General features: G+C 33.7%; 1 protein-coding gene across 5 annotated transcripts in view; it reads right to left on the bottom strand.

The window, feature by feature from the left end:
• The window catches only part of LOC108219457 (tRNA-specific adenosine deaminase TAD1), a 47,045-nt gene extending 36,763 nt beyond the window's left edge, over positions 1-10,282 (bottom strand). Inside the window, exons 1-12 of one of the 5 annotated variants that reach the window (XR_010291281.1) lie at positions 10,013-10,272; positions 8,338-8,458; positions 6,567-6,739; positions 6,343-6,477; positions 5,934-6,047; positions 5,389-5,558; positions 5,166-5,242; positions 4,940-5,059; positions 4,742-4,829; positions 3,765-3,879; positions 2,862-2,949; positions 1,285-2,416 (exon numbers count right to left, since the gene is read on the bottom strand). Coding sequence is in view for 3 of the 5 variants with exons in the window: in XM_064091819.1 (XP_063947889.1) it covers positions 3,766-3,879; positions 4,742-4,829; positions 4,940-5,059; positions 5,166-5,242; positions 5,389-5,558; positions 5,934-6,047; positions 6,343-6,477; positions 6,567-6,739; positions 8,338-8,458; positions 10,013-10,190 (1,290 nt within the window). In the remaining 2 variants the exon portion in view is untranslated. Of the gene's footprint in view, positions 1-1,284; positions 2,417-2,659; positions 2,950-3,743; positions 3,880-4,741; positions 4,830-4,939; positions 5,060-5,165; positions 5,243-5,388; positions 5,559-5,933; positions 6,048-6,342; positions 6,478-6,566; positions 6,740-8,337; positions 8,459-10,012 lie in introns of those variants that run through there. The other 4 variants (XR_010291282.1, XM_017392923.2, XM_064091818.1 and 1 more) reach the window with 4 other exon arrangements.
• Between the last annotated feature and the right edge of the window lie 5,868 nt (positions 10,283-16,150).

The following is a 16,150-nucleotide window of genomic DNA, read 5'->3' as shown; positions in this document are numbered from 1 at the left end:
CTCAATCTCCTGAGACAATGTCTTAGGAATTAAAAAACACGACATACTATAAGCCGGGATTGTTTGAGCCACGTTTTTAATCAAGATCGATTTCCCAGCTCTAGAGATCGGCTTAGAATTCCATCCTTGAATACGTTTCACCACTTTATCTTTCACATACCCAAAAACTCTTTTCTTTGATCGACCCACCAAAGACGGGAGACCCAAGTAATGACTGCTAGTAATGTCTTTGTGCACACCTAAAACTGCAGATAGTTGGAGTTGTTTATCCATCCGAACATTCGAACTAAACATGATTCCTGACTTCTGATAGTTAACCACTTGACCTGACATCTCTGCATAAGTCTCCAGAATCTCTTTAATGCATGAAGCTTCCGCAAGAGATGCTCTGAAGTAGGGCTGAGCATTCGGTCGGTTCGGTCTAAAACCGAACCGAACCGAAATAACTGAAAACCGAAATGTAACTTTTTTATTAAACCGAACCGAACCGAATTATCTATTAAACCGAACCGAAACCGAACCGAAATAATTCGGTTAATTCGGTTTCGGTTATGAGAAAACCGAATTTTCCTGAAAAACAAGCAAAAACAGGATCTGCTATGCGGCCACCATCTGAAAAACAAGAAAAAAAAAACAAAAAAAATTTAGTCCGCATTAGTCATGTACAGGCAGGAGCCAGAAGATTTTGTTTTGTTCAAATGCAATCAATCGCACTACATTATATCACTCATAGTTTATTAAAAATCGATCAACATACGGTATATAAGATACAATACCTTTGAATCTTTGATTTGAGTCTTGAATACTAGACATGGATTCTTGAAATCGGCGAGCGGCAGCTAGTGACTGAGTACCAGGGGAGAGGCGGATGCGTGGAATTAGGTTAGAAATGTGTTGGTATGAGACTCTCTGGGTAAGTATGTTATATTATTCCATAAACTATTTCTATATTATACATATATATTATAATTTAAAAATAATACATATATAATTCGGTTATTTCGGTTATAACCGTATTTATAATTTTAATAACCGAACCGAACCGAATTGTTATTCGGTTAATAACCGAAAACCGAATTAACCGAAATTTTCAGAAAAATAAAAACCGAACCTAACCAGAATTGTACGGTTCGGTTCGGTTCGGTTATTCGGTTTCGGTTCGGTTTTGCTCAGCCCTACTCTGAAGAACAAAAAAGAGTCATCGGCAAACAAGAGATGGGACACCACAGGGGCATTAGGGCCAATCTTACACCCGTGGATCCTACCCTCCTCTTCAGCAGTATCTAACAGGTTCGATAGCCCCTCTACGCAGAATAAAAAGAGATAAGGAGAGAGAGGATCTCCTTGACGGAGACCTCTCTTGGGGGTGATAGGGCCAACAGTCAACCCGTTCAAATTAATATCATAAGAGACCGTGGAAACACATCTCATAATCCAGCCAATCCATTCATCACAGAAACCAAGGGATTGCATGCGATTTTTCAGATACTCCCAGCTCACTTTGTCATAGGCTTTACTGATATCCAGTTTAAGAGCAACCTCACCTTGGTTACCACCTCGACCCCTTCTCATATGGTTCACGACTTCAAACGCAACAATATGGTTTGAGTATCAGATTTGATCCTGATAAGCCCTCCTCCTAACAACTTGAGATTTTAGAAAAATTGGTCACTTAACACAATGTCAAGTTAAAGAGTTCGAGTCAAATATATTTAAAATTCGGCCTAAGCTAGTTAGTCGTGAAATATATTTTTTTTTGTGTTTAAAGTCAGCATAGTTAATACTCAAACCATAACCACAACACTTGAACAAGTTCGTAACAAATCAGAGTTTTATCCGTGTACCTATTTAAACGAGTTCGTAAGGAGTCAAACTCAAGTAATTGAATTTTGTTCGTAACACTATGTCCACTTGCCCTAGCATCTATTCCATCAAACATGCATGGGAGGTGTAAAGCTCGGCAGTCGGCAGCAATTGAAGAGGGAATAAAGGTGTCCTTTATTCGGTATGCATTGTGAACTCTTAACCAGAGAAAGATTAAAGGCATCTTTTATTTGGTCTGCATTGTGAAATTATATTAACCCAAATTTCGTCACATTTTATAAAACAAAATTCGTCATAAACAGTTTTAAATGAACACTTAAAGCCATCAAGTCTCGTTAAAAAAAAAAAAAAAAAAACCGCCATGTTGGTGTTTATATTGAGATGCTGCATCGGTGGAAAAAGCAAAAATTAAATAGTCGATTAAGATATGGAAGAAAAGCTTGAGAACAGACTGAACAGTCACTGCAGCTTCCAACTTGAATGACTGCCATCTTCTACATCTCCTCATTTAAGATATCATGTCTCAGTTATTGCTAGTGGTCCTCACTCCTCATAACTGATCACCCTTCAGCCGGATCTATAGATATAACTCCTGTTCCATGGCCACGAATACACGACTATTTTTAACTGATCGTACACCATTAATAGCATAGTTAGATGAACATGAGATTAAAAGCCAGAGCCTGCCTTTAACATGAGATTTGTAGCTATATTTACACCATTAGCTGAAAATCTAAAAACAAAATAGACTCTTCAGGCTCCAGTACTTGATTAGGTGCTCTTGGAAGTGAATTGGGGAGTACACACCTACCGTATATCTACAGGTAAATGAATATTTGAAAATGCTTAAAATTTTATATTATCTTTTTAAAAATATTGAATAAAGCTAATATAGTATGTATTATGTAGTATTACTCTATCTCACATTATACATTATAACCCAAAAGAATCGCATATATATTATGAAGATGAGCTGCTCCTTACAATATCACGAAAACTAAAGGTAAACTGGGGCTTTTGAAAATGAAGCAAGCTACTAACTATATAGAAAGTTCTTCACCATAGATGCTTGACTTCACCCAGCAAATAGCTCAATGTACAATAAGGCCAACGGACCTGCATTCTCTGCACAGAAATAATGAGGTAGATGAATCCAATAGCTTTCATCTCCTTTTTCTTTGGGGGGGGGGGGGGGGGGGGGGGTATGGTTTCAAATCTATTTTTTATATAAACTACTTAAAAAAATTGCATTCACCTGTGGGGGTGGGGGGTTATGGTCCAGAAATAAAAATTTAGGTTATATTGATATGGTCGCAGAAATGTCATTGGGTAAATGTTTAAGTTTAAAGTCAATGATTCAACAGTTGGTGCATCAGGCTTTCTTCCAACAGATTATAGCTATAGTGTTATGTATTAGCCCGTTATAATGGTAGCATGAGCTTGGGTGATCCCAAACATATATGGATAATAATTGTATATTTACACAATTATTTTAAAAGGTATGTCTTAGGTCACAAAATATGGGAAGGATTGTTTGGTAGTAATCTAATATGAATTGAATTCCGATTTGAGTTAGATTTCAGAATTGGATTCTAATTGGAGTTAAGTATTTCAGAATTAGATTCTAGTTTAGCTAAGTTTGAGATGGTTATATATACCTAGTCATATTAGGTGTGCTCAAGATGCGGACTTGGGTATCGTTTGAGAGCAGATGCTTGAGTATCCAAGTTTGAGTGATTGTACTATTGACAATGGTTTTTCACTGGGTAATTGTATTTCTGGGACTATATCAATATAACTTGAATACAAGTTGGGACGTGGGTTTCCTGCGTCATATATTTTTGTTTTTGTGTGTGGGCTTTGCATTAGAAGTTGAATCTTGTATGTTTTTACCATATAAAACATAAATGGTAAATTACCATATGCATAAACTAACTCACCTCACTGTAGCACAAGAGAAAATTCCTCAAAGTTTGATGGTTTAGCAAGCCAGTTGTTCAGAAGTGGACTCCCTTTAACAATCTTAGATGCTGAACGGTAATCTTGAGCCCCTTCCTGCAAAAACAATCGATGATTAAAATTAGAGTACATCAGTAAGAATAGGTTCATGTTCTGGTTATAATTAACTCTTTAAGCCCAAAAGTATAGGTCAATGGTATATCCATGGCCCAAATCCAAATACCTCTGGTTTTAGGAAAGATGGTCACCTCACATATCCTTGCACCCATGGCGATAACATTTATACCAGCCCCATATATATTTATGTATTTATGTTATAAAAATCGGAAATGTCATACACTTGTACTTGCTTCTGTCGTTAAAATTCGAGTAATTGTCCAAATTTCTGAGTACTCATTTTCAACATCCAGGTACTCGGTTAGTTCTGATTCGGACATCCTCCAATTTCAGAGAACTTCTGTGACTTGACCAATTATTATAACACTAATAAATTATTGATGAGACTAGTTTTAAGTGAAAATTATCAGTAAATATATACACATATACATGCATACAGTAGAATATGTAGAACTCATAGATGGCAAGCTACAGTGCATCAAAAACATTAGAAGATGAGAGCAAAATAAGTACTGTAACAAAGTTTGGTTCATAAACATTAATATAATATATGGGAGCATAGACTTCAAATACACATGCATGACACAGTTTCTTTTAAAAAATTCTATATCTAAGTGTTGGAATTTTGTTTTCAAATTTTTAATCAAAGAAAGTAATATGTTAATACGTATTAATACTCTCAACTCACCTTCAAATTAATAATATTTCTAAAACAGAATTAATTTTAAATTATAGACATAATGTGATATTAAAACATAAGTGATTCATCCCATCATCATTCCACCAAACACCACTAGTCACAAAAAGTAGTAATAGATACATCTATGAAATCTGAAGTAACCTTGAGTTTTTGATATGAAATCTTGCTGCTAAAGTATCTGGTTAAGCATTCATGCCTTAATGACAGAAACAGCTCGAATAATCGTTTCCTGGCACAAGGATAAGGTTATGTTACAGATAATGTAAATTACAAAGCAATATCCACAGAAAATCTATAGAGATGTTAAAGGGATTAAATATAGATGTTTGATAGCTTTACTTGCATAAAGCTGACTCGCTGGATGGAAATTCTGATCCTTTTTTGGAGGTGCCTTGTTTTCTTCCAGTAGTTCCAAGAATGACTTCATGATAGCCTGACTTGTCCCAGCCAATTGAATACCTGTGGTACAAAGCATAATCCTTCTGTAAGAGAATTACTCTAGTCAATTATTATAGAGCATACTGAATTAATTTGTTCATCCAGACCAATATTTAAGAGAGTGTACCCGCATGTTAAAGTGGATGAAGCAGTTTCAGAGTGCTGGAACTCCTTTAATGGTGTTGACGCCACTGAAAATACTGGCTATCAATTGCAACCAGAAAATATAATTAGTCCACCCCGTGCCTGTTTGAGTAATCTTCACCACCACCCGAGAAACACACAAATGACTTCATCAATATATGATAAAGACAAAAAATTAAAAGGAAAGACATTCTGCACCTTACAACCTTATTAACTTGGAAGGGACTCGTCAGCTTGTCAGAAAGTGGCAGAATCCGATCATATAAAGATCTTTTTAATTGATCTTCCACTTCACTGATTTCAAATTTATGAAGAGGCTGCCCAACAGTTACAGTAGATAGGTAAACTGGCTGAAGAAAATAGGAGAGCAAAGCTCCTGCAGCAAGAGAAAGAGACGACTTTATAGGCAAGTTGGTGGGGAAGAGGTGAAATCCCACGGCATATAACATTCAATTGGAAGTAACAGAACCACAAAGTAAGTATGAAGAAAAGATAAAGGTGAAATGAAGAACTCTATGTTGTTTATAAGGAAATAAGAAAGTGATTGCCTTCTCGTATCATAAACCTGCTATTATAACCAACGCCAAGATGTAAGCATTCGACTGTCCTGATTTAGTTATGAGTTTGTACTGGATCAAAACTATCTGACATAGTAAGTCTACAGGTTACAGATGACATCTGTGCTTATCATATTTATTACTCTTCAAGAATTCAATATTAACAAGGATATGAAATGAAATTGTATAGATACCTTGAACTCCAACAACATTCCAACGTGCAATCTTGTCAGAACAGCTAACTGACAAGGTTGCCTCTCCACGGCCTGGCTTTCTTTGAACGGTACCAATTACTTGTGAGCAATCACCTAGAACATGACGGGGTAACTTAATAACCAAGAAACATAGAGAAACCAAGATACACAAACTCCTAAGCATCTATATTATATCAAATGAACATAGAGAAACTATTAAGATATTTAATCAGCAGTAGAAGTCCAGGTTGTGAAAGTGTATGACATGCAGGAAGAACCGAAGATAGCACTACTTCATAATCAGACACGATTTACTAGACACAGGCTATATATGGATTGTCAATCAGGCTTTTTCATAAATGAATTAAAAGTAGAGAGAGCTAAAGGGACTGGAGGGACCAAAGATTACCATCTGTCTTAACAGATGACTCCAGAAATTCTTCCATAAGATCATTAAGTTTTTGCGTAGAGGAACGTGAATCCCCTTCTCTCAGTGAACTACTTAAACAAGGAAAAAGTTGTGAACACAATGAGGCGTCCCCACCTACAACATATAACAGACACAATATAACGATTCGATACAGAATTACTAACGTAATCCCACTAAGAAACACTCAAAACATGGACACTTACAAGGCAACTGTGATATGTAAAGATGTAATTTCCAGCCAGGCCTCAATTTGTATTTTCCTCCGCCAAACCCATCTGCCTCCAATTGGAAAAGGAAATCATCACTTGCAAATTTACTGCTTCCATTACTGAGCTTATTATTGTTTATATGGGATTGAAGCTCTACGTAGAAGTACCTAGCAGTGGAAGTCAAACATGAACTATTGATATGTACAAATTTTAATGACTTGAATAGGCAAAAAGGGTGTAGTCACCAGTCCAATCTGTCGTACCAAAGTTTGGGCGTAAAAATACTCCCTCTGTTTTGAAATATAGGTCGTTTGACTTTTTGACACGCACTTTTAATTCCTAATGATTTTAAATATGTGCCAAAACGTCAAGCAACCTATATTTCAAAAGGAGGGAGTAAAATATATATGCCACCCTAGGAGTTCAGTGAAGATATCATAAGCTTAAGCAATGAGAGAATAAAACTAGTTGATAACATGACGGCCATTCAAAATCCAAAATTTAATTTGACAGAAAGAGAAGGGACAGAAGGGTTGTTTCATTTGCTCCTAATTCCATCCATGCTTTCTCAAGCCTCTACCATAGTAGCGAGGCTGGGCTGCAAGTAGAGTAAGCTAGATGTGCTAATGTGAGCCATGCAAACTCAAGAAAGAGGACAACCTCGTTCTTTATTCCACCTTAACAAAACTAAAGGTTAATCGGATCCAAAAAGTATTAACTGGTTAAAAGCATTTATTACTCCAACGCTAGATAAACAACACAACTAGGGTCTGTTTGGTTTGATGGAAAAGAATGGACTAGGAAAATGGAATTCAAAGGAAAAACAAACTCCTGGGTGTTTATACATGGATTTTGTACCAGTCTACATTACATTCAATAACTTTAGGGCAATACATTACTTCCTTTTTACAAGTGAGTGCTCACTCCTTCCACCTACATATATCATTCACTAGACGTACTATAAGAATGTTACACTCCTAGCATTTTCCTCACTCTCCCCTTGTCCCTCCTTTTCTTTCTCCATTCCCTTCCACCCAACCAAAAGGAGTATAATAAGGATCATCTTCTCTTTTTTTATCACAGCCTAAATAGCAATCAGGAATAACAAATAAAAGTGCGTAGCAGATGGAATGTCCAACCATAAGGATATAAAGTTCAAATAACATTTCTACATTTGAACACAGTGTTATTCCATGGTTTATATATTCTCTTATGTTTCTCGTGAGGCAAAAAGTGAGTAATGTTTCTCACTTTCTTGTGATAGCATGCATTTAGGGGCAGAACACAGAGAGTACATATATAATATATCTAATGATAGGTCGACTACTATGGTACTTCCATTTAGTAACATATGAGATTAAATAATTATACAAAACCACTTCCACTTAAAACTTAAAACTGAGATTGGTCAACCCCCCAAAAAATAAATGTCAATGCATTAAACACAGCAGAAACAAGTATAAAAGTTAACATTATAGACTAGATTAGTCTAATTTCTCTGGTTTCAGCACTAATCAAATTCAAATAACATCAACTTTATTTAAATGCCATTGCATTGAAAAGCATTTAGACTAATAAAGCTTAAGAAACTGATGTTGAAGCATTCAACACACCAAAACAATCATTTATATATGAAAATATATTAATAGACTAGTGCAGTACAACTAAATTTTTAGCAAAAATAATCAAATCTAATTAAAAGGCAAATTTTGACAATGCAGATACACAAAAATCGAACCAACAGAGTAATTTGCAAACTAAATACCTCAAAAGAGCTCTTCTAGCTACAACTTCAGCATGTGAATCATTCACCACATCACCATTCAAACTAAGCCGCGACCGTCCAATGCACTTAGTTCCGGTCCCCAATGCAACAACTTTTAATTCTAATCACACAGAGCAAACAACCAGATCACCCCTTTGAAAACAAAATCAAATACGATTTCACACAATCACATCAAACCAAAGCCAAAGATTCCAAAACTGTATTATATATTATTACACTTAAATTAACATCATAATAAAATAAGATTACAAAATTACATCAACTGCAAAACATATACTTTAAAATTACAATGTTATAAGGTGATTGTTTCAATGCACTTAGTTCCAGCATCCAATGCAACTAAGACGATCATCCAATGCACATTGTTCAAAGCAACTAAGCAGATCGTCAAATGCACTCAGTTCCATCAAATGGAATCATTTAAAATATAATGGTATTCAAAAAGTGATGAATCTCTTTGGACTTTGTTAGATGATGAATTCTAAGGGATTTGTAACGTACTTTTACATATCTCCAAATTTAATGTGATTTTAAAGGATTTGTGCTTAAAGACTAAAGACTCTCGATCAATTCGAGATTTTATGCCATGAAAAATCATAATCAACTATAATCTATCAAAATCCATAGATTATGATTAGTCCTGTTAAAATATCAGAATCTGAATTTAATACACTCCTTAAGTTTCAATTCACCAATCATGTCACATCAATTCCAATCGCACAAACTATCACAAAATCACATTAAAGAGGAGTGTGTTCAATCCAGAGTTTAAAGGATTTTTTTTTCATTCATGAAATCTAAGTATTTAAATTAAGATTTAAAAAATGCATTATAATCTTAACGCGTTCGATTAGGATTTTAAGTTATCATCAAAAATCTGATGGTATTTAATCAGAATATTAAATTACGCTTAAGAACCTGGTAGTATTTAATTGGGATAATTTCTAGTAAAATATGATGGTATTAAAAGACTGTTTTTTTATAACTTTATAAAATGATGGATTTGTGAGATTTGTTAGTGTATTTTATATTTTTAAAAATCTCTGCCCAATTCATGAAATTTAAGAAGATTGTGCATAAATTTTAAAAACTGTACATCAAGTGTAAAATATTTTACCTCAACTCCGCAAAATCATCAAAATACGCTACAATCCATTAAAATCCATAAATTATTACTATTAATCCATTAATAAATCAACTGAATACAAGTCAAACACATTCTTTAACCAAATTACATGTAACACACTTTCCACGAAAATACGTATCAAGGGCAAAACTTTACAAGTTAAATGTCCTACACTTGATGACACTCAAATTAAAACTAAAAACACAATCCTACCTCAAAATTATCCACAATTTTGGCAAACCACATCTTATCAAACGCACACACTTCGAAATGAATGTTGTAGGATTGATTAATCACACACCAAAACAATATCTAAATCACGCCTTAAAAACAACTCTGCAATCCAATTAAACACGATTCCCACCAAATCAAACACAAATAACTCAATCACTGAACATACGAACTCAATTAACAACAAAACACACAATTCAACCTCAAAATCAACCACAAATTACAGAAAACACACCAAATCAAACGCAATCACTTAGCGAAGCAAATGTGGTAGGGTTAAGTAACAGAATTGGCAACCTTGAGAGGGAGAAGAGACGATAAAGGCGGCGAGAACGGAGACCTCGCGACCTTGAGGCTTTCCTTTCTTAGGCAGAGAGTTGTACTTTGATATGACAGCTTGCGAGACCTTGTCTCCCCACGACGGCGGCGAAGACGAGGTGGTTGTGGTGGTGAATGTTGATGAACGGGACGCCATTTTTGGAGAGCTCCGGTGAGATGAGCTCACTGGTGCGAGAGAGATAGGAGGGAGTGGATAATTCAGATTTCTCACTTTTTTTCTGTTATATAACTTTCCTTTTTTTCTTTTCTCCAAAACGTTTTACAACTTATATTTGTAAATCAATTATATAATTATTTAGGTAGAGTTAAGTTCTATGAAGTACATAAAAACATTGGAGTATTCGAGTACAAATCATAATTTTTTAGTTTAATCATAAATAATATCTATGATTACCCAAATTTATATATAATTTATCATTTATATGTAGTATTAAACATAATTGTCAATTAATCATTAATATCTTTCAACATTAACAAGCATTAAGATTCTTGTTCTATTTATAAGTTATATTGCAGAACATAACGTCCTACGATTTATAAAAGTCACTGTTTTATCTTTTGATTACAATGTTTATGTTGTAGAACATAATCTGCAGGTTGTTGATGTTTACAAATATTATAGAACAAAAAAAATAAGATTTAAGTGACTAGATTATATTGTATCAATTTTGTACTCCAATACTCCAATATTTTTTGTACTCCATAGAACTTGACTCTATTTAGGTAATCATAAAAATTAATATATACTTATCACTTATTTTTAATAAATTAATATCTGATAAATAATTTCTTAAATTAAAATTTAATAAAAAGATTTTATTCGGATCACTTGCTTGTAATCCAAAATTTAGATTACGTTTAAGCAAGTGTTTTTACTCAACTTTTATAAATAAATTTTGAATCATAAATTGGGATTTAAACTAACTTCTTACCTGTTAATAAGTCTAAAACAATCAATTTCATTCATGACTTAATCGCATAAAATTGATTTACACAAATTAGTTTCTTATGCAGTAACACACCTTTAATTAATCATCCTTTAAATTATAAATCCTGAAACTTTTTGCCCGCATATTTTACACCCCTAACCCAAGACTTCATACTTATTTACAAAAAATATGTCATTCCAAAATGCTTGAATGGTTTGTTAGAAATCTTTTTACAATGTACACATTTCTCCACATTAGTAAAAAAACAAAAAGACTTCACTTGCTTTCTTGACTCCCGTTAAAGCATATACCATCTTCTTGATAATCACGTATGATAGAAACAATTCCAGTATTGTCGAATCCTATTTTCATATCTTCCATCTATGCTTCTCTTTTTCAAAAACAAACGACACCGAGGTTTTGTTCTCTCACCCAATACCATCTGCTTTACTACCTAATCGGTAAATGATTTCTGCTCTGTTTTGAATTATAATTCAAATTCATATTAAACCATGTCTTCATTTGTGCAGCACAACTAATTGTTTTTCTTATATTGTACAATCTTTAGACTAAACCTTATTTTTCAGAGTTGAAAGAGCTTTGTTTGGTTTGTCTGTTGTTGACATTTTTGTAGCTTGAATCGTCTTGTGTCTAACTTTTCTACGTGTCTTTATAAATTTCTAGGTAGCATATTGTTGTGCCATAAAATCTCCCTGGGCTTATTTTATAGCTCATTATATTATCTGGGCTTTATTTGAGCTTATTGGAGCTATTTGATAAACGATATTGGGCTCCACCGTGGCTGGGTGAACCATTGAAGGCATACAAGCAGGTTCTTGGGATTGCATTGGAGGTGCAATGGAGGCTGCCAATGAGATGGGGTTGTACCTAAAGGCGTTTTAGGAGTTACCTCTGCTAGGGGTTATCGCTAATTGCATCCTGGGCTGTAGCTGTGAGGCTGCAGTTAGGGGATGCCGCTGGCAGGGCTTCCGCCGCCTGGGCAGAATTGCAGGCAGACTCCAAGCAGGACTCTTCTTCCTTATTTCTAGGAGGACGAATTGGAGGTGGATTAGGAGTGTATCAGCTGTTATTTATCCACGAATTAGAGGATAATCATGCTTGTTTAGAGATAATTACAACATATATATAAATCTAGTGCAAATATTCGGATATACATTGAAGATGAAGACTTCAAGTGACCTACCACTACTAGAAAATCAGCATTAGACATCACAGATTAGACATCAGTCAAAAAAATCACCGATGTTAAACGCTTTTTGCACATCACCGAGAAAATAAGTGATGTCTTTTTAGTCATTGTCTGCGAAGGTTGAAAAGGCTGTAGAAGTCCTCCAGCTCTCCAAGACTAAAGTAGCTGATTAAAAGGCATATCATCCTAGTTAATTATCTACTTAAGGTTATATTGTTATATAGATGTTCTTCTAGAGGTTGAGCTTCTGAATGATGGTTTTTTTAGATAATTACAATGCGGGAAACAATCTGCTTTTTTTTTCTCTTTCAATACTTATGTAGACTATATATAGTTCAAAACTAAAACATTTTGAATATTGTTTGCATTTTGGGCTATTGAAATAGGGTATTCATGAATAAATTTTGGGCAATTGATTGGATGAACTGATGTCAAAAGCAAGCACACATATCAGCTAACAAGAAAAAGACCAATGTAAAACTATATAATAGATATCACAAAATAAAAAAACTGATGGAAAAAATAAACAAAGACATCGATTTTATAAAAAAAAAAGAGAAGTACCACATCGCTCTTGGTAAAAGACTGATGTAAAATATTAAGCTGCACATCAGTTTCACAAGTTTTTCGATGTTAATGTATCGTTTTATTGTATATGTGATAAGTTTAAAATGATATATATGGCATACGAATGAAGAACTGAAATCATATGAAGGTATATATTGAAGAAAAATACATTAGATATTAAAAGAAAATGATGTTAAAACTGTTTATAAACATCAGCTAAAAAGTTATGTGTAAAGCACATACTTTTCTCATCGCACGCGAAGACATCGCTCAGATTTTTAATAGACATCGCTTATTAGCCGATGTCTATTAACAAATTTCTAGTAGTGTACTTGGAGTGGGATTCCGCTGGATAACAACTAAAGAAGGCTGATTTATCCCAAACTAGAGGGGATAAGAGCTTATCTTTTACCAACGCTTATCAAGAACTACATTGGGCTTGATCCCTATAAATAAGGTATGTAGGTGCAAAGGGACGATTCGAAATCACAAGTTCTACACTCTAAAGAGAGGCACGTGTAACCTTCGTGACGTATTTTTCCGAGCAACTGCGGGACGGAATTCCATAATTCCGGCCTCTTTGTTTGGTCCTTTGCGAGCTCAGCCCCTAAACACACTTGTTTATCTATATTTTGTATTAACGGTAGCCCCTACAAGCTAGCCGTGATTCGAAATCATTTGAACGTTATTTAATCACCGAGACCTAAACTCTTTAATGAATTTCTTCTAATGACTTATAGTTTGCTTGGCTAGCTGATCCTGTATCATTTGATCTTCATTTTGTACATTGTCGTGTCATACTTATTATCATCTCTTGTCTTAATTATCGTGTTGAGTTAATGCTAATACATATTATGTTACATTATGTTTTATGAACTTCCAACCAAACATCAACAACAATCAACAATTCATATAATCAACCCATATTATATTTACAAACTATAAGTACAGATCAACAACAACAACAACAACAACAACAACAACAATAATAATAATAATAATAAATCTAATTATTTTATCATCCTTATGACTATGAGGTTGAACGAAGAGGCTGGTGATGCTATAACGAGGCGACATGGGTGATGATGGGGTGGGGGCTGGCGATGAATCAGGGTAGGGATGAGCGTGGTTCGGTTTGGTTCGGTTTCGACCGAAAACCAAACCGTAACCATATTTATTCGATTTTTAAAATCAGAAACCAAAACCAAACCAAAATACCGTTGGTGCGGTTTCGGTTTTTAATCATGGTTTCGGTTTGAAATTGGTTTGATTTCGGTTTTAAACCAAACGAAAAATTTTCTTATATTGTTTTTCTAATTAAAAATTTTTCTTGTTATCTTTTTAATAATAGATGATGTTAGAATTTGAGTACAAGAAAGTAAGATGCAACCAATAAATAAATGAATAAGCTTTACCAAATTGATAAAGATTTAACAGTACAAAATGAGGGAGAATAAAGCAGACTTAAAAATATTAGCAAGTATGATTGTTTGGCTTAGCATATGTAAAAACATATGTACAGAATTTAAAAGATTAGCAGATTACATAAACCTTGAGTAAAGTAAGTTCCAGAACAGATTAAGATCCAGTAGATCAACAACTAAAAGCAAAGAATAGAACAGCAGACTCCAAGGATCAGAAATAAAAGCATAGAACAGAACAGTAGACAAACACTAGCCGGAAACATAAATGAAAAAATTATAATATAATTTATAAAATTAAATTAAGATATTATTATTATATATATAATTTAATATATATATATATATATAATTCTATTCGGTTTGGTTCGGTTTATATTCGGTTTTAAAAAATTTAAAACCAAACCGTAACCATATTATTGGTTCGGTTTTTAATGGTGCGGTTTTGTTCGGTTTTTTATGGTTTCGGTTTCGGTTTCGGTTTTTGGTTCGGTTTTGCTCATCCCTAAATCAGGGTATGGTTCACAGTAGATGCTGCTGGGTTTAGCAATGGATAAGATGTGAGTGATTATCACTAAATATAATTGCTGCAATTAATGAAATTTCTAATTTATAATTTAATTTTGTTTTCATTTGACTCAAATACAAATTATTAAAATAAAAACTAAAAGCAAAGCAAGAGAAAACGTCATTAAATGACATAATTCACCCTTACATGACATCACACATCCAGACTCTATTAGCCCCACCTAGGTCACATATAGACCCGTCTCAGGTCTATCTTCGGATCTCACAATGCTTTTCATTCTCTATAATTATATTAATTATATTTAATTTTTATTTTATTAATTCTTACTGGAGCAAATTATATGTGTGTGTGTGTGTTTTATATAGATAGAAAAAATTTAGCCTTGGAAAATAGAAAGTAATGGTTTCAATTCCGTAATATGATTAGTTTAGAGCTGTAAACATTCCTAAATATAATCAATATTATGAGTTGACCAAATTTTGGTGAAGAAAAATATACCAATTAATTTGAAAGATTTATTTCTTTTATTTTTAATATTTTTTTTATCACACATTTACTTTTAGCTTATCCAAGATGTATGGGAAAATGAATAGTGAAATAGTGGAGATATGCATAAAATAGAAAGTGATTTGTAATTTTCAAATTAAATTTAGTTAGTTAATTTTCATGTAGTGATTGGTTTAAACAGATTGAAATATTTTGGGTGATGTATAATATATTTTCCGAATAGAGATAAAGTATAATTTAATATAAAATTGTCCAAAGTTAAAAAATAGGGAATTTGGAAAAAATATCCCCTTTTAACATATTAATTGCAAATATAGTTGTCTATTTTCTTGCATAAATACAGTTACATTAAAAAATCAATTAAAACGCTTGTAAAAATACGTGCCGGTTGTTCTCACAGCTCAGGAGAGGGTTTATCATCATCTTCATCTCTTCGATTGTCACGTTCTCTTTCTTCTGTTTTGATCGAAGCTCTTCGATCGTCACATTCTCTTTTTTTCCACCGAGATCAATTTAGCCTACTCTTTCTTTCGAATATGATATCTTTTGTACTGATTTATTAGCTGAGTTTAATTTCATTATAAGTTGCTTCTGTTTCGATTCAATTTCTTAATTGTAGTATGCAAAAATCCTAGCATTTGATTGTTAATTTCTTAGTTGGTGTTTGGGCGTGGTTGGTGGGAAAGAGAGGATAAAGAATTTGGTATGTTATCTCTCCAATTAGATGTTCCTTTTCAAAATTAGTGAGTTGAGTTACTGTCTCGACCTTTTTCACCGCTTTCATATCAATTCCAAAACGGGAGATGTGATTAGGAATGAGCAGATGTTGGATGTCATCACACTCAATTCAGTTGTTTTTAGTTGATTTAGTGATTTGCTTTTAATTGATTTTCTAATTGCTTTTAGTTGATTTTCTAGTTACTTTTGTGATAT

This window comes from Daucus carota, chromosome 4, assembly GCF_001625215.2.
Source record: "Daucus carota subsp. sativus chromosome 4, DH1 v3.0, whole genome shotgun sequence".
Taxonomy (NCBI): Eukaryota; Viridiplantae; Streptophyta; class Magnoliopsida; order Apiales; family Apiaceae; genus Daucus; species Daucus carota.
Note: the sequence above shows the minus strand (reverse complement) of the source record. Positions and strands in the feature narration are given on the sequence as shown.